This window comes from Chelmon rostratus, chromosome 10, assembly GCF_017976325.1.
Source record: "Chelmon rostratus isolate fCheRos1 chromosome 10, fCheRos1.pri, whole genome shotgun sequence".
In the NCBI taxonomy this organism is placed as follows: domain Eukaryota; kingdom Metazoa; phylum Chordata; class Actinopteri; order Chaetodontiformes; family Chaetodontidae; genus Chelmon; species Chelmon rostratus.
This window is the reverse complement of record NC_055667.1, coordinates 23,972,420-23,995,420: the sequence shown is the minus strand read 5'-3', so window position 1 is coordinate 23,995,420 and position 23,001 is coordinate 23,972,420. Positions and strand designations below refer to the sequence as shown.

Below are 23,001 nucleotides of genomic sequence, written 5' to 3'. Positions count from 1 at the left end.
TTACTAATAACTTTCTTTGTGTTTACAGGACTAAATGTCCACGTTACACTCTAAGTTTATTTCATTTCATAATGTTGGGTTTGCTAATAGAGCCAGACTTATCATGTCTAGATATGAAGTTCCCTAAAAGTATGTTCAAAATGATTGATTTTCATTCATCCATTGCTCTAAAATGAGGTAAAGAAATAAACCTGTTATTATTATCATCACTATTAGTGGTAGGAGCAGTTGTTGACGTAGTAGCAAAGATGTTTAAGCTGCATTGATGAGTAGAGCGGGAGGATATGGCTTAAATCAATAATAATAATTAATAATTTAATCCTCACCCAGCCCTGCTTCTTTTTATTTTCAAATCGAGTCAAATGACAATATTCACACTTGAAGAAGAAGAATTTTCACCCGACTTCCCATCAACTCTACAGACGATTGTTTCTATGAGCGACACCTTTCACTTTACAGTCACTCATTCAATTCATTGTGAATATGAAAATATTGACTGGTGCAGCTGGGGATTGGAGATAGTGTCCACATATTTCACCAGAATGAAGATTTAACCTGCTGAACTAGCAAGTGAAATTTTACGCTGTTCAGCAGGGACAAATTTTATATTGCTACATGTCTTAACAGATTCGATGTTATTTACATGACTGTTTATTAATGTATAATATCATCATTTGATCTAAGGAGCAGGATCACCAGGAGTGCTTCTACACTTGCTTTATTATTATTATTGTTATTATTATTGTTATTATTATTATAGACTCTCATGTCCACATACTTTGTTTAGCCTGCTTTTGATCAGACCCACGGTTTTGGATTTACATGTTCATCTATCAATTCAGGTGTGCACGCTTTAACTAATGAAGAGTGTGTTTAAGATCAGTCTGGATAACAATATCTTTACAGTAGGTTGTGGATTTCAAGTAATTAGCTACTACGAATTGTTTAAAGGTCCAGTGTGTAGGATTTGAGAGGTTCTATCGGGAGAAACTCAATATAATATTCATACGTATTAAATTAAATAAATTAAATATTTGCCTTGCTACTGAGCTGTCTTACTGACGGCATATTATTATGAAGGAAAGATACTTGGAAATATTGATAACTTTAGGTTTGTTATTAAAATTGCTACTACCAAGCAACCGAATCTGCTAGCTGTAGACTTACTTGTAATCTTGCTGCATGAACAGTACTAAAACAAAGCTTACTTTGTTTCACCTTTGTCATACAGTTATTAATCATACATAGGCTGCAAACAGCTGTGTCAAAAAAAGACAAAATAGCTATTTTAGCCCATTAAAAATAACTTGCATCTTTCTTTTCAGTAGACAGATCAACAGCTTTATGACAGGGGGCAGGAATGCAAATGGCAAATTGGAAACACTACCGCTTTCGTCCACAGGGGCCGCCAAAAACACACAATTAAAGTTACTTGTAGTTGCTTTCAGACCATTCTTAGATGTATTTTTATATGTTTTATACATGCTGGCCCACATAATACGACGACTGATAGAACATAGTTCGTTAACTGGATGTCTGTGGAAAATGATTAATGTTTATTGATATTGCTGTTCTGCCCTTAAAGTCGTTTTCAGCTTTTACGTGAACCTAATAGTACTTCGTTGTACGGGAGCTGAACAGAAAATAAAGATATTTAGGTCGTCTGTCGCGCATGCGCAGTGGCAGGTGTTTTGTTTACATAATACTGTCCTTGCTACAGTGGATACCTGAGGACTGCGTGACACAAGCGGACTAAATAGCAGCTTAAGTTACCTTTTCGGGTAAATTATGTCTGTGAAACACGCTATCAGCCGCGGGCTCGAGTTGGGCCGGTCGGTCTTTCAGCTGGGTCTCCTAAAATCGGGTGGCCGGGTGGTAGCAAAGCTCCGAGCTGACCGTTTCCGTGTAGGCCCGTCGGTCCGCACCGTTCAGCCTCAGGCTTTCCTGCCGTCTCGGTACCGCTATTACCGCACCTCTCTGAAGGGCCTGGCAGCTCAGCTACAGTCCGCCGGCTTTAGGAGAAGGTTTGGCGGTGGGTCTCCACGAAACCGGGCCGTGTTTTTGGCTTTCGGGCTCGGCGTGGGGCTTATCGAACAACAGCTTGAGGATGACAGAAAGAGCGCTGCGACCTGTCAGGAGATCCAGGTATGATGTGACCAAATACACTGCTTTTTCTGAAGTAATTTTCGTGTACTTATACTTTACTTGAGTATTCCCATTTTCCATGATGAAGTTACAAAATATTAAACAGATTAAACTACCAAACCAAGGGCTTAAAATTTTAATGTTGCTGCAATCAAATCACTCAAACAGTAATCCTAATGGATTGCAATACAATACAATACAATGTTTATAGTAATATGGTATAACGTTCATCATAATAATAATATTTAAGTTTATTTTGCTGATAATACTTCTTTACTTTTAATCAAAGACATTTTCTTGGAAGTAGTTTTCCTTAAGCTCAGGATTTGAGGATTTTTTCCCCACTACTGGCAGTTTGATTATTGTGTATTATGATGGATTTTGTTGAGAACTGATAATAGATAAAAGTTGTCCACCAGCTTTGCATTAATCCTACCTGGTACTAGTTGGATGATATCCTTTTACTTATTGCCAGTTGATGTGGTTAAGCTTAAGCAAAAGATGATGCATTCAACAGTATAGAAAAAAGCCACTTTGGTTGCTGATCTGACTTATCTAATAATGTGTTATTACGTTATTTACAACTGGTTTTTATGCATTAATGAATATTTCTGGATTAAACCTCCTAAAACTTTATTGCCATGACAACGTGGAAGGTGTCAACCTGACTGGGTTTTTTTTTTAATTTCTGAAAACATGTACCTTCATTTATTTTTTGCCAAGAGCTTTAATCCAGTTTATGAAAAGTCTTTTCCTTGAGTCTGTTATGCTTCACCTGGCCTTAGGATGCGATGTGCACACAACTGCTTTTCTGTGTCTTAAAAAATATTTCTCACAATGTGCAGGCTGTGTTCAGCAAGAAAAGATTCCAGACCCCACTCAAGCCTTTCAGCTCTGGATATAAACTGGAGGATTACATTATTGGGAATCAGATTGGGAAAGGCTCCAACGCTGCTGTGTACGAGGCTGCAGCTTCATTTGCCTCTACGAAGGAGAGTAAGAATGCTCAGGTGCAGCTGAGAGAAGATGAAGAGGAAGGGGAGACTGCTCGATCTCTGACATGCTGCTCGCTAAAAACCTTTCCTCTGGCTATCAAGATGATGTGGAACTTTGGGGTTGGTCTTCAGCAATATTCCACACTTTTCCCCACAAGTTTAGGTATTAGTCCTGCAAGGAAAAACAGGCCCACATCAGCACTGATGGGTATTTTTTGATGCCATTTGTTTGCAGGCGGGGTCGTCAAGCGAGGCGATATTAAAATCCATGTCACAGGAGCTGGTGCCTGCAGGTCCTCTGGCCTTAAAGCAGGAAAAAGAAGAAATAACTCTGGATGGGTAAGTATTATACCTCCAGTGCTTTCATCGTTCATTACTTGTCCTGCAGTACTACACAGGGGGTAGGAAAATTGCCCACGATTAACTGTGATCCCTCTGCATGCAGAGATTTTGGAGTCCTGCCCAAAAGAGTGTCCGCACACCCTAATGTGATCAGAGTGCACCGAGCTTTCACAGCAGACGTCCCGTTGCTACCAGGTGCCCAGGAAGAGTATCCAGATGTGCTGCCAGCCAGGCTCAACCCCGCTGGTCTGGGCAACAACCGCACCCTTTTTCTGGTCATGAAAAAGTAAGATCTGCGGTCAGTCAGGATTGTAGTGTGAACAAGCAGCAGAGGGAAATGTCCAGTTCGAATTAAGAGTAACATATCAGATCTGATACAGTGTTAGTAGAGTGAACAGTGAGGCTGAAATCAGTGAGATGAGATTACAGACGGTAAAGATGGATTACACTCTGGCTTCCTGTGAATTCCTCATGCATGTGATTCGAATCACGTGTGATAATAGCAGACCCACCACTGCAATGAACACTTCTTAATGACTGTTGCTGAAAAATGCAGACCATAAATAGCATCAAAAACGTCTTTCCTTTCCTGAAAATCTTGCAGATTAAAACTTTAAGAGGTGTATATGAGAAAACTGAAGACTTCCACTTCTGGCATCCTCTCTTCCTTTGTGCCGTAGCTACCCCTACACGCTGCGGCAGTACCTGGAAGTGTCCACACCAGACCGGAGGCAGGGCTCTCTGATGGTGCTGCAGCTCCTCGAGGGGGTCGACCATCTGTGCAGACAGGGTGTCGCTCACAGGGATCTCAAATCTGACAACGTGCTGCTGGAGTTTGACTCTGGTCAGAGAAATATTTAGTCATTAAAAGAACGATTTGAAATGTGATTCCATCTGTTCAATGTTAAAATTTGAATTGATTTCACTTTTATACAGACGGTTGCCCTCGTTTAGTGATTACTGACTTTGGCTGCTGCCTGGCCCAGAGTGACTCTAGTCTACAGCTGCCCTTCAACAGCATGTGGGTCAACAGGGGAGGAAATGCCTCTCTCATGGCTCCTGAGGTAAGCTTAAGTAGTTCTGTATTATTGTTAAGTAAAAGAAGAATGTCCAGCAGTCGCTGAGCCGTCTCTTACACAACTTGAACTTGTTTAAATATTAATAAAGAAGCAGAGCATTATCATTTGACAGTCAAAGAAGACTATATTTAATAATTGCCATCTTCTTGATGTGTCTGCCCAAAGGTGACCACTGCGGTTCCAGGCTGTGGTGTGGTGATTGACTACAGCAAGGCAGATGCCTGGGCTGTGGGTGCCATCTCCTATGAGATATTTGGCCAGCATAACCCGTTCTATCGAGCAGTGGGACTGGAGAGCAGGAGCTACCAGGAGAAGCAGCTTCCTCCTCTGCCCTCCAGTGTTCCAGCTGATGTGCAGTACTTGGTCCGATTGCTCCTCAGGAGGAACCCAAGCAAGGTATAGCAGGGGCTGTGAACGGTTTGTTGAGAGTAATGTGTGCTCAGTCATCGACTGAAAATTGTTAAAATCACATTATTATTATTTTTTTCCTAGTTTTTCTGGTTAGAAGTTAGACCTGTTTTGTGTGCAATTAAATCATTCTCACTAGCCGTAAAAGTCACTCTAACCTGCATTATCTTTATTTCTTTTGGCCACTTGGGGGCAATTCATCATGCTGTAAACACAACATTGGCAATATTGTCAACTTGTTATGTTGATATATGTTGCTTATTTATACACCCAGCAAAAATGGAGCAATGTTTGCATTTATTTGATGAGACTGATAAAATAGGAAATTCAAAGCTAGAAACTAGAAATAACACTAAAGCCTTACTCCCTATATATATAGTTTCTAATATATAGTGTTACTGTACAATGATGATGCTGAAAGGTGAGAAAACGCTCTGAATAGAGGTGATAAGTCACTACCACTACCTCCCTTCACATTACAAACAGCCATTTTGCACTCAGGCATGGGCACACTTAATAATAATAATAGTAATTGCTCAGTTGTTCTGCCTGTGTATGTAGCAGCAGTCTGGTGACATTAACAATTAACCAACTGTTCCATGCTCCATTGCTCATGTATGTTCTTGTGACTCTGCAGCGCCCCAGTGCCCGTGTGGCGGCTAACATGCTGCATCTTAGCCTCTGGGGACGGAAAGCCCTGGCCAATCAGGACAGCGTTGGCATGAGGAAGCTGGTTGATTGGCTTCTGTGCCAGTCTGCTGTGGTTCTCCTGAAGGGCTGCAGTGGACCCAGTGGGAACACGGTAGAGGCGGAGCTTCAGAGGAGCTTCCTGTCTAACCTGGACCTGGAGGACCTGCGCTCCGCTGTGGGCTTCCTCCTGTATGGACGAGAGCAACATCAGGCCTGCATTCTGTCTGCATAGACGTACTCTCACTCATTCAGACAAGTAGTTAAAGAGAGACTGGGAACTGAGAGTTGAAACTTGCTTTGATATTCAGCCAGACATCTATATTTGTAATATTTATAGTGTTAGCCTTTACATCTAATGGCACTCTTCCACTATCCTACATCATCTATGACTGTCAGTGTATTCCAATTATTGTTAATTATAAATGGTCTAAATCACCAGTGTGGATTGCCTGATCCACTTTTAACCACTGTTCTCCATTGCTTCTGAAATCGCTGTTTTGCATTTCCCAGAATCCCAAACCTGTCTTTTAGGTGTGAGGGTCCCATTTCACTATCTGAGGAACTGCCCCACACTCAGCAGTGTGTACAGCAGTTTTTACCTGTGTGTTTGATTAAACTTGGTCTGCAAAGCAGGTTTAGATAAAGCTTCGGGTACAGGTGAAGGCCAATGCAGATATTTTACGTTAGAGTAAAAAGTACGCACTGTACTTGTCAGAACCTACTGTGTAGGGCGACATTAAGTTTCACATATTCCCAGGTAACATGCAGCCTTTAAACAGCTCATACATCCAACAAACTGTCAGCAGCAAACATCTTGCCAGTGGGTGTCTGTGTGAGGTTGTGAGATCAAATCAAACACTTAATCACCCATTCTGCAACATAATGCATGCAAAAATCTCCCCAACATGTTACTACACAGTTATCACAATGATGATTGTAGATACTGCAGATTATTTACTGACTTTAAGGGTGTGATTTTGTTCCTGTGGTTTGCACTTTATGTCCATGTTTGCACTTGCTCAGAGCCATTGTCAGGCCTTACTGGTCTTTGTTTATTGCCAGATTATCTAAAAGCCTATTATGGTAAATAATTACAAATAAATATGCCAAATCCATAATTCAAATAGATTGGCAACAGTTATCAAAACGAGTCACATTAAGTCTACACTTTTGGCATCATAACATGCATAAATAGAAATATTCATGAGGTGAGTTAGGGATTTATGATATGGAGTGTTTTCATGCTAAAGATGGTGAGAACTATTTTGGATATATGTAGAGTTTTCTGCTGTTTCAGAATAAAAGTATATCTGAAAAGAACTCTGAATGGTTTTTGCAAATACTTCCATTCGTGTCTAAGTTCACGTCTTTGAGTTGAGTGAATTTCGATAGATTCAGAGCTGGTGACAAACACAGTTAGATGATTTAGCATCGGCTGTGGAAAATATACGAGAAACAAATTTACTTGAAAATGTTCTGAAATGTAAACTACAGTCTAATCTATAGAGTTAATAACCTTTGCATATGTCAACACACACACTTCCAAACACACAGATCCCAGTGATGTTTTGTTTTTACACATTTTAACTTGATTCAGAGATAATGTGAATAATCTCTGAGCTATGGGAAACAGCTTATACACCCTGAAAATCACAGTTGAGACACTGATATTCATGATTTCTCATAAATTAAAATCTTTTTCTTCCTTTCTGGTTTATGAACCAGAGCTTAATTTGTTGTATGAGCCAAAAATCATAAATGAGCACAAAAAAGTATCAGGTGATATCAGGTATGAAAGTATCTGGCAAAGGCAAGCTATAATCAAATCAGATCGCTATTTCTTAACTACAAATATAGCAAGTATTTCAAATACTTATTTAGTGTGTCCTGTAGCTACTCAGCGAAGCTAGATACATATATTGTTTTCTGCTATATATCTATTTTTCAAACTCGAATTAAATTTCCTCATTTGATAGCATCTGGAGGGATATGATTTAAAGATTTCAGGAAAAATCACCTCCAACATATTCATTCGACAGTATTCACAGAGAAATAAAGAGAACAAACACACGACTTCATGTTAGAGGAGTTTTATTTAGGACAGAGCAAAACTCACTTATTGTGATAATTTCTCTGAACAGTCACACTGGTAATTAATAGACAAACATTTCTGTTTGAAATGTACTTAAGAACAAACGGAAATCATTATTTCCTGTTTAACTAATGCTTTTATGTCCCTTTTAATACTCCTCTCCTTCCTCCTCTCCCTCACCCTCAATGGAGTCGACTCCGACCTCCTCATAATCCTTCTCCAGAGCTGCCATGTCCTCTCTGGCCTCGGAGAACTCTCCCTCCTCCATACCCTCACCCACATACCAGTGAACAAAGGCACGCTTAGCGTACATCAGATCAAACTTGTGGTCAAGCCGAGCCCAGGCCTCTGCAATAGCAGTGGTGTTGCTCAGCATGCACACTGCCCTCTGGACCTTGGCCAGGTCTCCACCTGGAACTACAGTGGGCGGCTGGTAGTTGATGCCAACCTTGAAACCAGTGGGGCACCAGTCCACAAACTGGATGGAGCGCTTGGTCTTGATGGTGGCAATGGCAGCATTCACATCTTTGGGCACCACATCACCACGATACAAAAGGCAACAAGCCATGTATTTGCCGTGGCGAGGGTCGCATTTCACCATCTGATTGGCTGGCTCGAAGCAGGCGTTGGTGATCTCGGCCACTGAGAGCTGCTCATGATAAGCCTTCTCGGCAGAGATGACAGGGGCATAGGTGGCCAGAGGGAAGTGGATACGGGGATATGGCACCAAGTTGGTCTGGAACTCTGTCAGATCAACATTGAGGGCACCATCAAAACGAAGGGAAGCGGTGATGGAGGACACAATCTGACTGATCAACCTGTTCAGGTTGGTGTAAGTGGGACGCTCGATGTCGAGGTTCCTACGGCAGATGTCGTAGATGGCCTCGTTGTCCACCATGAAGGCGCAGTCAGAGTGCTCCAGGGTGGTGTGGGTGGTCAGGATGGAGTTGTAGGGCTCCACCACAGCGGTGGACACCTGTGGAGCTGGGTAGATGGAGAACTCCAGCTTGGACTTCTTGCCGTAGTCCACAGACAGACGCTCCATCAGCAGGGAGGTGAAACCAGAGCCGGTGCCACCTCCGAAGCTGTGGAAAACCAGGAAGCCCTGAAGGCCGGTGCACTGGTCAGCCTGAGGACAGAGAGGGAGACACAATGATCACACATCAGACACAGTTCTGTCTTTTCATTTCATATTCAGGACCAAAATCTGCTCTGAATGTACCCACCAGTTTGCGGATCCTGTCCAGCACCAGGTCGATGATCTCTTTGCCGATGGTGTAGTGTCCACGGGCGTAGTTGTTGGCAGCATCCTCCTTCCCAGTGATCAGCTGCTCAGGGTGGAACAGCTGGCGGTAGGTCCCAGTGCGCACCTCATCTAAGGAGACAGGTTGAATCAAAGATGAGTTGAGGGTTTGACCAAATTAACTCAAGAGACAACTATCTAAATATATGTAATGAGAGTTTACCGATGACAGTGGGCTCCAGGTCCACAAAAACAGCTCTGGGGACGTGCTTTCCAGCTCCGGTCTCACTGAAGAAGGTGTTGAAGGAATCATCTCCTCCACCGATAGCTTTGTCACTGGGCATCTGTCCATCCGGCTGGATCCCATGTTCCAGGCAGTAAAGCTCCCAGCAGGCATTGCCAATCTGGACACCGGCCTGACCCACGTGGATGGAGATACACTCGCGCTGGGGTGCAGACAAAGCAGATTTGGATTACAGACGCTGAGTATGACAAAGGAAACACATTTTCCGCAATTGCTCCTAATTAACTGGAGGAATGAAACAGGGCCAAAGTTAAAACAATGGGCTCTTTCAAACGTGGATGCCAATTTCTCCAAATAAGTGTTATTTTTTATGGCTTTTAAATGAGCAGCATAGCTACTAACAAGCACAACATGCTTCCTATAATCCCCACTGCATGAAAATCATTTATGGTTGCACCTGTAGTCTGTTTCTATGATAGCATGTCTAACTGCGACATTGTGCAGGAGGCATGTAGAAGATGGTGTCTATTTTGCATAGGATTACTGTAGGGAGAGAGGATTTTCTAGGTCAGGCAGTTTGCAGCGCACTGTCTCTTTAACAAGAAGCAGCCTCACTGACATGAACCAATTTCTAATTCATTTTATTTTATTCTAGTGAGCATTTAATACAGATATTAGAAGTGGCTTCATTTTATGTAACACATAAATCTGGGATAGTCAGGGGGAATCATCATTTCACATAAAATGATCTTTAGAACAAGGAGCAGTGAATTGATGGTATATATATTTAAATAAAAGCTGCCTAAATGGGAATGAAACCAGGCTGACAAACTGGTGAACTAGTGTGAAACCAGTGGTCAAGTGATGCTATCTAAGCTGATTTAGAAAGGTTTTGTGGGAAGAGGATTAGGCGCTTGTAGCGCAGGAATGCATTCCTGTCGACTACGTGAAAACCTACAAAGCCTCACAGCAGGGAAATTATTCATAAAACATCTTCTAATTATAACAAGCTATAGAACGTGCAAGAGAAAAGAGGGAGTGACACTGGAGGAGCATCATGAGCGCGACCTACTTTCCTCCCCTTCCTTTTTCTAATATCAGATCTAAGGTTTGACTCTCACGGCAAGAAATCTGGGAGATAAAACACGAGAAATGACATTAAAAATCTGACTCACCATGATGGCTTGTCGATATTATGTAATGTAATGAGACAAGCGTGAGGAGTGCTGGTGTCTGCGCAGGTGTCTGAAGCCGCTCTGTGGATGTACCGCGCGCAGCCTCTCGGGGGGGAGGGCAGGTGAAGTGCGCACTTAGAGAAACCCCGCCCCCGTCTGACGCACGAACAGTTTCGCACCCAGAACCAGACCCAGCTAGACACCGTAGTTCACATCAGACCCAAGACCTCATGTGGACAGATGCTAAAATACCGGAATGGAGAATGGGAATAATTTAATGTGTCATACATTTAAACCCACCGACCCCAAATTACAGGACGTTAAAACTCTCCTGTCCTGGTTAAACTGGGCTAAATTAAATGATACAAGGTCTTGGATATGGACTCCAGTAAACCACGACCCAGATCTATAAATGGGCCTTTAAAGTTCACAAGAATCATTATTGTGCCTTTTTAAAATTGGCGTTGTTGTCTGTTATGTCATATTTTCTACTGCTTTTGAGTACACTGAATTGCTTCTTTTTCTAATATTTTTTTTTAACACTAATATTTCTAACACTGCAAATGAGATTTAGACGTAGACAAAAGTCAATAAAGAGATTATACGAACAAGTTGCATCTCCTGGAGCATGTTTGACAAAAAGAGAAATAATTTTCTGTTTTTTTGACATATACAATTAATGAAAATATGAAAAGTTGGCTTCTGTGAAACTTCAGTTCATTAATGTAACCTGGTGCCAAAAGCATGCAATGCAAATTTCGTTGACATGCTAAGCTCAATGACAATGAAGACCATCTTGAATCTTGATCTTGAATCTCCAAATTCTGCCAATTGTAGCGTGCCATCTTTTATTTTAGTGGGTCATAACTCTGATTTATCGCTCATTGTTTCGACTGATTCATCCTTTTCATCCCTCATAAGGCACAAGCCAGGATGGACCTGTTTTCTTCCCCTGGCAGAGAGGGCCTTCCGCATGTTGTCCCCTTCAACTGTCCCATTAATCATTAGTGAGCTGCTGCATTCACGCGCACACCCACGTCGGAACATTGACTACCTGAAGTTCTATCCCACGCGAAAGGTAGCACACGTCCATCTCACCTGAGGTCAAGTGATACCTCGTAGCATGTATGTGACGATCAGACATGGTACATTCAACACGTATGGCCGTTTAAATATTAAACGCTATCCTGGTAGATATGGATATGTCCCAGCTGCTGATGAGAAGCTGAACGTTACGAGCTTACAAGGAAGCAGTGAAGGTATCATCAAAAGTCAGACTCGCCGCAGCTGAAACTGCTGTTCGACAACAGCGATGTTTTCACTTTGGAGAAACCTGAACGTGACCCGCAGTGTCATTTCTCCGACCTGCAGCGGGACTGCGGCGGACTTCTTCTCTCTGAAGCCTCGACAAACTTTCGCTCCGTCCAGAAAGTCCTCAGGGAAGCGCTACAATGTGCCCCCGAGCGCCGAGTTTGTGGCCAGGGTCTCGGGGATCCCCACCATGGCCAAGCTGCCCTTCCAGGAGTCGGCGGACGGGCTCGACGCCGCGTTCGTCGGCGTCCCGATTGACACCGGGACCTCCAACCGGCCTGGAGGCAGGTGGTGTTTTTCTCTGCAGCTGCTGTTCATGAGTGTGGTTCTGGGGCGTTGCTTCTGCTGCCAATGAGTACACATTATTGACAAGTGGTAAAGGAAGTATTCAAAGCCCTAAAAGTATTAATGCAAGACTATAAAAATACTATGATACAAGTAAAAGTCCTGCATTTAAAATCTTCAGTAAAAGTATCTAAGTATAGCAGAAATAGTATTAAAAGTATTCAATGAAAAAATAGCCCCTGAAACAGATGCATCTATTATCAGCATAGATGTTAACTGTTTTGTATAAGACTGCAACTAATGGTGACTTTCAGCATTGATTAACCTGCTGATTATTTTCTTGATTGATCGATCGGTTGATTGCTAGAAAGTAGGAAGTAGAGAGATATGTCAACACAATTACCCAGAGCCCAAAGTGACACCTGCAAAAGCAGTGATTATAATAACAATAATACATTAAAAAGTGAAAGTCCTGCCTTCAGTTTTCATTCTGCTGTTCTATTTATCACCTAGAATTATTATGTGAATAGAAATGCCAATGCATTCATGTGTGAGCAGCATTTCTCAAGGTAAATGTGAACAACTGGGAAATGCTGCTGTGTAGTTTCATCTATAGCAAATCTTCATATTTGAGAAACTCATCATAGTTTTTGTGTATTTATAGCTGAAAAGTAATTAATGCTGTCAGATGAATGTAGTGGAGTAGAAAGGGCAATATTTCCCTGTCAAATAGTGCAGTAGATGTGCAAGGTGGCTCTAAAATACCTCAAAACTGTACATAACCCCTGTATTTTAATGTACTCTGGCAATAATAACAGACCAAAACCAGTCTGCTTCACAGCTTCGGACTCGAATCGCTCCACACTGAACTGGAATATAATCCCTCCTCCGCTGCAGGTTTGGTCCCAGGCAGATCAGAGTGGAATCCGCGCTGCTGAGAGCTTACAACAGTGGCACCAGGGCGGCGCCCTTTGAGTCCCTCATGGTGGCTGATATTGGGGACGTCAATGTGAACGTATACGACCTGAAGGACACCTGCAAACGCATCAGGGAGGCCTACAGGAAGATCCTGGCCGCTGGCTGTATCCCTCTGACGATGGGTGAGGGCGGCTGGAGGAGAAAGGGGAATGTGTCTGCAGATTTTTTTCACCTTCTAGACCGATAGTCAAGAGACTGGTTTAGTTATTGCTTTCTGACAATCAAAGCAAGCTCTACGGCGTCTGTACAATCATTATCCATTGAACTAGCCTTATAAACTGTATCTCAGGTTTGATCAAAGGTCAGATGCTGAGGAGTTTTTGTTGTCTGCAGGTGGCGATCACACAATCGCATATCCGATCCTGCAAGCTGTTGCTGAGAAGTAAGTGGGACATGCTTCCTTATCAGATATTGTTATCATAGTATCATCAGTTCGCATGGCGTGGAGTTTAGATGTGACTTTTTCCTTGTTTACACAGCGAACACAAACTTCAACAGATCAGGGCTGCGACTAACGAGTCACACTGATTCATCTGTTGATCTTTTTTTTTTTTTTTGGATTAATAATTTTGTATGTGAAAAGTAAAACAGTAAATGTCCATCACAAGCTTTGAGAGCTCAAGGTGAGATCTTCAGATGGCTTGTTTTTTCTGACCAGCTGTCCAAAATCCAAAGATATTCAAGCCAATAAATGTTTTTAGTTTGATAAAAAGGCTCAAATAATTTGTGAGTTATCAGAATTCTTTCTGATAATAATTTTATTCTAATTTTTGTTGATCAACTAACTAATTAAGTGTAATTGTTTCATATCTGGAACATGTCATATACATTCTGTTTTGCATTGGTAATGTTCTTGTGCCTCACTCAGTTTGTCCTGTAATTATTCGTCAGGCATGGTCCGGTGGGTCTGGTCCATGTGGATGTTCATGCTGACACCAGTGATGTGGTCTTGGGGGAGAAGATTGGACACGGGACTCCGTTCAGACGCTGTGTGGAGGAGGGGCTGCTGGACTGTAAGAGAGTGGTCCAGATCGGCCTGCGTGGTTCAGGCTACTCTCCAGATTCATATGAGTGGAGCCGGGCGCAGGTATCTCCGACAGAATACTGTGGCTTGAAAAATGAATAAAACATGGACGCGGTCTTCTTGACGTCACCCTATGCTTCTGAAGAGCCAGGTGAAGCTCAGTAAGAGTTGCTCTGGCTGTCGCCATCTTGGCACTGCCTGACTTCACTGAACTCAGGGCTCATCCAAAAATTGGCAAGAAGGTGGAGCATTGGTGGAGCTGTAGCAGGATGAATGAAGCCTGTTTGCCGAAACCCAGCGGCTAGCTGTCACTCAGAGCAGCCATGCCCATACTCATGCATAACTTTAAGCCTTAATTTCATTGAAACAAGTGAATTATATAAATGGTAAATTCGGTTAGAGACCAAAAGTGTTTTGTACCAGGCTGTAAACATGTTTATTTCTGTTGTGAAATTGGGCATTTTAATATGGAGGTCTATGGGGATTGACCATTCGAGGAACTTGCAGTTTTTTAGCGTTAGCTTCGTTTTTCAGCCCCGGAGGTTGCTGCTTGCAAAATGGTCGTTGATTGATTTGATTAATCGACAAATCATGAAGCTGTAATGTGCTGCATTAATCTGCGTATAAATGAAAGAAAAACATGCCCATTTTTGAAGACAAGTCTAATAATTAATGTATAATTACCATTAGAATAAAAACACACTTCCTCTGTATACTTCGTAATTCTCAGGGAGAACAGCTACTGCTTTGCCGGTCGCTAATGACAATTCTAAAGAAACATAAACAAAAACATCACATTGATTATGTGTCTTGTTTTACCACCAATTCTCAAAATTCAAATATCATCAGTATATATTTATTATATCTATAGACTATTTACTCTATATTATACATCTTAACTGCAGCCAGTTATCTTAGCTTATCTTAGAATAACTACTGGAAGCAGGGGGAAACAGCCAGCATGGTTCTCCCCAAAATCCACGTACCTCTAAAACTAATGAACATGTTATATTTGGTTTGTTTAATCCTTATAAAAACAAGTATGAAAGGAAGCAAATGGGTGTATTTTCCGAAATGTCAAACCCCATCTGTAAGGTTGCAAAGTTAAACTCAGCAATGTTTGACCTGAAAATAAATTCCAGTTACCAGAGTCGGCCAATGACAGATACTGTATTCTAAGTCGCTGTCATTCTCTGCTGTTGGGCAGTAATAATGTTGCATATATATATATATATGTATATTGTCTCTGAACAAACATCCCTCACTTGTACATTGTGCAGGGTTTCCGTGTGGTACAAGTGGAAGAGTGCTGGTTCAAATCTCTTGCACCTCTGATGGCTGAGGTCAGGGCTCAGATGGGCAGCGGTCCAGTATATCTCAGTTTCGACATTGATGCTCTTGACCCGGGCTTTGCTCCTGGAACAGGCACGCCGGAGATAGCAGGGCTTACTCCCATACAGGTAAACAGACTTTAATCCCTCTGAACCATCTTCTTTAACTTTACCTGATGATACAAACTCGTCACATTACAAGTCATGTAAAGAATTTACTCCACTTGCTCCACACAAGTACTGTAACTCCTGTGCTTTTTAACATAAGTCAGGTTCTGTACTCATTTATCTTCTGAACACTAATATGTTTGTATTATCTTGGTTGGGTTTAGGGAGTCGAGATTATTCGGGGCTGCCGTGGTCTAAACCTTGTTGGATGTGATCTAGTGGAGGTGTCCCCACCCTATGACACCACAGGTACTTCTTTTACACATGACACACATCGTCAAATTATTGATTTACTTTTAATCCAACCATTATTTATATATTTTTCTGTTCAACAGGGAACACAGCACTGACCGGCGCCAACCTCCTTTTTGAAATGTTGTGTGTCCTCCCAAAAATCAAATACTACTAAATATATGATAATCAGTACAGACCAAACAGAGCAGAGCAGGTGGTTTGTTAACAGTGAATGCAGATGCTGCAGTGCCAAATGAGCAGAATAAACGAGTAAGGAAAGGAAATTCTCCAACAATTACAATTTAACATTTTAATCAATGAACGTTGCATTCTTCTTATCCCTCACGATACATCCTTCCAGATCCCATTGATGACATGATTGTGTGCAATATTTGTAACTCACAGTAGCAACAAAATGATATTAATGACATCTGTGCAGTTCATGTTGATGAGTAAATCAAACACACTAAGTTTTGTCTCACGTTTGTCAAATCACACAATTCTTTCCATTTGGAAGACATTCAAAGGTTGAAATGGACTCTTGTGTGTGATGTTTATTACCAATATTGAGTGTGTACAGTGCATATATACATTTGGTCCCTAAAATAAAAAGTCTCCTCATCTCATGTGACCAGCAGGACACACACAGGCATCTGAGAGGAGGATATAGATTACATCATACTGCTTGATACTTCACTGCTTAACTCCTCAGTTGGGATGCAGGTTGTTGCTGCATCCACCAGCTAATTTTCTGAGACTTACCAGATGCTCAAAAAGACAAACTTAGAGTCTCTTACTTCCTTGTGGAACTGTTTGATGAGCTCATCAAAGTCCTTCGTACTGTCCAGCATTCAGGGCAAGAAAAAAATGCGTTAAAACATGAAAAGTATGATTTTTCTATGTTCACTTTGAAGTTGTGAGCCTTAAGATTTCAGTCCTGGTTGATTTGGCGACACCTACAGTTACTGGATGTAACAGCACAAAATTCTGGGGGCAACAAAAAAGAAACTATTTTCGTATTAATAAAGAAATCAGGCAATAATTGGCCTTTCCCCGTCATTCAGTGAGCAACTGTAATCTGATTTCATGCTGCACAGGGCATCAGTCTGCAAACAGCGGGACTCAGTGAAAGGAGTTTGTTATCTCGCTGAGCAATTGGAGGTGTGCAGCCTGCAGTTTTTCATCTAACAGCTCATTGTGGCTGCTTCTTCTTATTACATGACTCCTACAATATTTCAAACTGATCCGCTGTCAAAAAATGCAGAAAATGACTGTTGTCTTGGTTTGTAGACACATTTTTGATGAGTCATAGCACTCAGTGCAAAGGTCACTGCCCAACACATTTCAGTTCCTGTGAGTACTTCATAATAAAACTCAATGTGGAGTTCAAGAGTGAAATACTGTTAATGTAAAGGAAATGCTTGCATATACAGAATGAGTGCAATACCTTCATTAGTGGGCTATAGGCTCAGTCAGCATCTGCTCCATTTAGTCAAATTATAAGCAATTATAAGTTAAAGCTGTCAGCTGTGGAGAGAGATAAGTTTTGACCTTTGTGTTAATAATGGAATCACTGTCAGTGGGGCCTAAGATATATGAAAAATATCATATTTTCTGCCTGACCTGGAAAAGGTCTGATGAGAATAAAACCTGAATTAATCATTTTAGTATTTGGAGTCAGTGTTCAGGTGTGATTCTTTTCAATCAAAGGTGATTTCAGTGCACCTACATGTGATTTATGCATAACTGCACTCTTTCAAATGTAAAGTCTGAAATATCCCTGCTTTGATGCACTGCTTATACAATGTTTATCAGCATTACTGCTAACAAGACAGCCAAATATTTACCTGCCCCACAAGTCTCTGCGGGATGAAGTCCAAAACAAACTGCCTCCTTTGCTACAGCAGCATGGAAAAGCTTCACTTTATCATACATGACTTCAGTTATTGATGGGATGCTATGACCACCAAGGTGTCAGGGCTACTCATCTCACATCCAAGACAGGGTATCAATAAACACACACACACACAAACACACACATCAACCTTTTCAACCTACAAACAGCACAAGGTTTTCGGATGATTTGCAGTCTCCATCTCCTGCGCCGTCTCTTCCCAGGCAGGCTCAGTTTGGTGAAGTGATGTTTTTCCGGCGCAGACTCTCAGAGCTGTCAGGCTGCGCGTTGATGACATTCGGTTAGGGTGTAATGTGTGCTTGTTGTCAGTGAAGTTGGTGTCTGCTGTAGGAAGGAAGGTTGAAGAAGGATTTGTTGTGGCTATGAGCGTACTGACCTCTGTTGTACGGTTGGGTGTCGTCAGTCTTTCCATAATGGTCATAACTGGCATGTTTGTGCTTCCTGGATGAGATCCAAATGTTTGATAGAACATCAATAAGAGCAGACATGGTCTCGCATGTTTGTTAGCCTTCACTAAACTCATACGATTTGATCATCTTGATTAAATGAAAGCTAAAAACGTATCTCTTCACTTCAGCCCGATTTTCCTGACACAGGCTTGAAACTTTAGCGCTTTGTCTTGCACGTATGCACTGCTGCACTTCTTTTAAAGTGTATTTTACTTGATTTTCTGCATTCTTTGTATTCTATTTTTAACTTTATTTTATAACTACTGTTTAGTGGGTTTTATTTTCTATCTTATGTTTTGTATTCTCTTCATGAAAGACTACCATACAACAGTACGTTTTTTTCTGGGGCAGCATCAGGCTGTGCCCGACACATAAAATTCACAGTGAGGATAAACCCATGTGAAGATGGCCTAGGGGAGTCTGAAATAAGCTTATTTCGGTTAATCAAGACTGGTGGTTATGCTTGAGAGGCAAGGCAGCGACTGGTAGAGTGTTCAGAAGTACTTTCTGACTTCTTGCCTATTAAGCCTCAAACTGCTGACGGACCAAAGCGATAAGAAGAGTCTGGAGACCTTTGATGATTTTTCCTCCTAATTTTTCAAATTATTTTTATTATTATTATCAAGTGGATTTCATTCTCCATCTCATTTTACACTCATTTTCTGTCCCTGTTTTATGCTCGTTCTGTTTTTTTATGTGAAGCACTTGATGCATGTGATTTCTTTGTTAATAATAATAATAATAATAATGTCATAGTGTTATAATGTAGAGTTGTTTTTCCATTAGCTTATCGTCGCAATAATTAACACAACATCTCTGTATTTCCGGCACCACGCGGCTCAGTGAAAGGTGTGCGGTGTTTCCAGCTTGTTGGTTGGTTCACGCTTATGTGAAAAGGCGGCGAGTTGACTTCAGCAGCCTGTTTCATCTGCATATGTTGGGTTTATTGTTCGCCTCCCTGAGATTTATGGTGTGAACGTTACGTGGCAGGCTAACAAGCTGCCAGCGGGGCGCAGTAAAATAAATCAAACGTACCCTTATTTTCTCCCGGCGTTCTCTTCAGTGGACCAATCACAGCAGACAACGATATAAACAAGGAAGTGGCAAGTTCAGCCGCGCACAGATACAAAAAAGGAAAAGACAACTTGTCATATTTGTAAGAACACAAGAACAGTGTATCGCTAAACTTTTCCAAAGTGCGTATCATAGCGCACATTTTATGACACCGACTGACAGGACTGGTTAGTTTTGGCTTTTTTGACAGTTCTTCTGTCTACTTTAACGTTACTCAGTTTGTATTGAATGGAGAATGGAGGAAAGACAAAATCGATCTCGTGAGAGGTTCGGACCATCAAACCTCAATGTGACCCAAGACATGATCGATAAAGGTAGGATAGTTGTGTTATGGAGCCACACTTTACCATCTAATGTGATGCCATCCACCGTGTCTGACATCAGTGCTATGGTACTGATGTAATATGTAATGTAATATCATAGCTGTCTGTAAAGTTAGTCTTTGTAGACAGTCTGTGGTTACTTAATAAATCATCTTTTTAACAAAGAAAACCAAAGTAAAATATAAAAAGTATAATTCTTACATTATGCAATTAACAAAATCACCAAAAAGGCGATCTGATTGATGCAAATATGAACTCCACTGACACTTTAAAAGCAAAAAAATAGTTGTCTAAACAAGTCTTTAAATTGTGTATATGTCTTTGAATCATATTACATCCATTTAGTACCTTTGTTGTCCTTGTTTTTAGCTGCATGTCTCTTTCTATGTTCCTGTGAATTGTTTTTGGAACATGTGTCACATTGAGTGCACCTTAAAACTGTCAATTTCCTCATATGTGGACATATACTTGGCCAGTAAAGCTGATTCTCATTCTCTCATTTTGTCAGTAATTTGGCTCAAATCAGACTAGCATTAAAAAAAAAAAAAAAAAAAAAAAAAAAAAAAAAAAAAAAAAACTGCTGCAGGTGCCAATAATATTAAAGTACTTTTGGACCTCTTTTTCATTCGAAGAACAATCCCAAACTAAAGAGCACGCTTGTCTTATTTCCTCACAACCTGTTTTATGCACTTAGAGCCAACAGAAAGACAAAGACTGCTGTAGAAGAAAATGCTAAATATGTACTGCAGCATAAGACCATATCTTCTAATTCATCTTTGTTTAATTTCAAATGATGTGTTTCCTCTTCATTGAATGCATATATGAGAACTATAGAGTGAATAATAGCTTCTGTGGAGCATCATAAACAATGTGGCCTTCTCTGGAGACAAGATTCAACGCACTCCATTATGGATGTCAAGATAAACTTGAAATAAGTAAGAGTCATTTCTTCGGCCATGTGTCTGAAACTCTCCTAACTTGTTAAGTCACATCTAAAACTCTGAGCTAATTTTTGTAAAGCACACTTTTACTCCCACATTTCAGCAAATCAAACACGCACTGGCAGCTTTTTCCAACAGGACTGCTGTGTGGTTATCATGCTGTCATAGTACTGAAGTGAGACAGGTCCTGTTTAATCCATGATGATTGCAATTAAGAGCCACTCAAAAAAAGCTCTTGCACCACCTGGGGCTTTCCAAAGTCAATGTCATTGTGGTTATCTCAGCTCAATCTTTGAGATGACAAATTCATAACAAAAAGTCTGCATTACAAACTGGGGACAGGGTATAACAGAAGTGAAATATGTAGGCTTTTATCAGACAGGAGAGATCTAACAACAACAAAAAAAAAACACTAGTAAGTTGCATTGTGGGAAGTGTAGGATTCAGTGTTTCCAGGCTTGACACATATTACGGACTAAAAGTCAGGATATCTCAGTCTCATGGGGAACATGAGACTGAGACATGTCAGTGGGACACGTTTATAGGTGTCCCCTGATGAAGAACATGGGACAGTTAATTATGTGTCTATTTTTACTTCGTGCTTGAGTTTGTCCTTGGTGTCCGTTTCATGGAGGACTCTTTTTAATCTTTGCTGTAATGCCCCTCTAACTCCACTAGAGGGCACTTCATTCTCAGTGTGTTTTTACAAAGTCTGCACCAGCACTTCCTTGTTTTCTGTTATTATTACTGTCATTATTTTAAATCAAAATAAGGGCATCTCAGTCTTTTAATGACCAGGAGCTTTCCATTAAAACAGTTAATTGCCTTTAATTTCATTAAAGTGAAACACTGAGTGGAGTGGAATTACATTTCGGGAATGCCAGTAAGGACTTTGATAAATATGTGATGTGGGGGTTTTATTGCTCAATCAATTAAAAATCACAAATCTCTGAGGACTGGATCTAGTCTGCTTTGTTTAACTGTGCTGCACTGCATTGGACCGCTCACTCTTCAATCTTTTTCTGGCAAGACCCCCAATTTCATGGAAGCATGATAGTTGGAGTGCAACTTTGATTCGATACTAGCTTTTGTATGCAGAGAGGCTGCAGTCACTAAATGCATTCCATCCACTGCCACGTAACAAAATTCTCTCTCTGACCTCCTCGAGTCCAGATCCAGATGAGTTGTAGGGCCTCATGCGTGCTCGTAGGAGAGTCACAGTCCTTTTAGTGATGCTGTGCATGGTGTGATGGTGTACCTCAACAGCATCTGCAGGGCAAACCCCCCACAGGGACCTGACCTGTGGAGGAGGTAGCTAACAACGAATGTACTGCTAATAAAAGTAATAAAGATTGTGTGAAATGCAGAGCCAGAGCGAAGTGTCACTGTGGTCAACTTTTCCCAGTGTGTTTGAGCTTGAATGTGTGCATTGTATTCATGCATCTGTGTTTATCTTGGTTAAAGATGGCACAGCCTTTCAGATGCAAGTCACAACTATTAACTCAACTTGTATGTTTTCCTGATACCTGTTTGACCATGTGACCAACACAGGCTCCGTCTTTTGGAGGGACGCAGATTTGGGCTCCTGATACGTCAGGACTGTAACCTTGAGGAAAAATGCTGCCACTGATGACTTGATAATGATGGTGAGCATCTCTCTATTAAATCCTTCCGACCACTTAGCGCTTTATTTTAAACGTAAATGCATCTGATTATTGATCGCGATCATCAGTAAGTCTCCCAAAGCTCTGCAAAAACGCAAATTTTCCTCTAACTTCCTTTGCAAACATGGGCAGAGGTCAGTTTGACAACACTCAGTTTCACTTTCAGGGCATGAATCAGCTTCAGTGCCATAGGTCATGATTTTCAGTCGCAAGATATATTAATTCACTTTGTTATAGCTGTGCATTTACTGTCTTACTGTTTGACTAATCGTAGGTAACTTTTCTGCTGACACATAGTGGCTTTCAAGACTACATAAAAGATACTCAGAAAATGTTCAACTTGTACTAAAAGACATATCCTTTGCAAATCTCTTTATTAAACAGCTCCTGATCAAGAAATGCAGTTTTGTGAAGTTATTTGGTGAGAATGAAACTGGAGGCAAGACATGACTCATATATGACAGTTGAATGGAAGAAAGGGTGGGGGGAAAAAAAAAAAAAAAAACTCCTGCACGTCCTCCTTCAGAATAACTTCATGTGTATCAGAGTCCAAGGGCGTTGACCCTCACTGAGAGCGGAAGTGTCTCATAATCTTTGGCCGATCGGTCGCTCGTCACAGCTGCTTTCTGCAGCTGCACAGTCCATCTACAGTTGGCAGCTCACACTGTGCTACAGTTATGCTAATGTAATCCACAGAGCTGGAGTGAGACATCTTCACCGCCAATCTAATGATGTGTACGGAGTGCAAACACGGCAACTACACTGGGAATCCATCAGATCTGCCCTGTGCTTGTCGACGGCTCTTAAACTAGACCTGTTTTAAGTCTTTATGTCTTCAATTCTTTTATCTTGTTAAAATCCTTAAAATTGCAATCCTGTATCTATGATTAT

General features: G+C 41.2%; 3 protein-coding genes across 3 annotated transcripts; 2 read left to right on the top strand and 1 right to left on the bottom strand.

Moving 5' to 3' along the window:
- Positions 1–1,694: 1,694 nt before the first annotated feature.
- On the top strand, positions 1,695–6,970 carry pink1 (PTEN induced kinase 1). The gene is made up of 8 exons (XM_041945112.1): positions 1,695–2,145; positions 2,991–3,260; positions 3,376–3,479; positions 3,586–3,768; positions 4,163–4,326; positions 4,419–4,546; positions 4,727–4,957; positions 5,607–6,970. The coding sequence occupies exons 1-8, from the start codon at positions 1,789–1,791 to the stop codon at positions 5,889–5,891; spliced, it is 1,722 nt and encodes a 573-aa protein (XP_041801046.1). The 5' UTR covers positions 1,695–1,788; the 3' UTR covers positions 5,892–6,970.
- Positions 6,971–7,781: 811 nt separating this feature from the next.
- Positions 7,782–10,517, bottom strand: LOC121612309 (tubulin alpha-1B chain). The gene is made up of 4 exons (XM_041945113.1): positions 10,414–10,517; positions 9,218–9,440; positions 8,978–9,126; positions 7,782–8,880 (listed from the first exon to the last, which is right to left on the bottom strand). Exons 1-4 carry the CDS (start codon positions 10,414–10,416, stop codon positions 7,900–7,902), a joined length of 1,356 nt encoding a protein of 451 aa, XP_041801047.1. The 5' UTR covers positions 10,417–10,517; the 3' UTR covers positions 7,782–7,899.
- Positions 10,518–11,725: 1,208 nt separating this feature from the next.
- Positions 11,726–15,919, top strand: agmat (agmatine ureohydrolase (agmatinase)). Its single transcript, XM_041944946.1, has 7 exons — positions 11,726–12,012; positions 12,907–13,109; positions 13,321–13,369; positions 13,879–14,074; positions 15,292–15,471; positions 15,675–15,759; positions 15,846–15,919. The coding sequence occupies exons 1-7, from the start codon at positions 11,726–11,728 to the stop codon at positions 15,917–15,919; spliced, it is 1,074 nt and encodes a 357-aa protein (XP_041800880.1).
- The last annotated feature ends 7,082 nt before the right edge of the window (positions 15,920–23,001 follow it).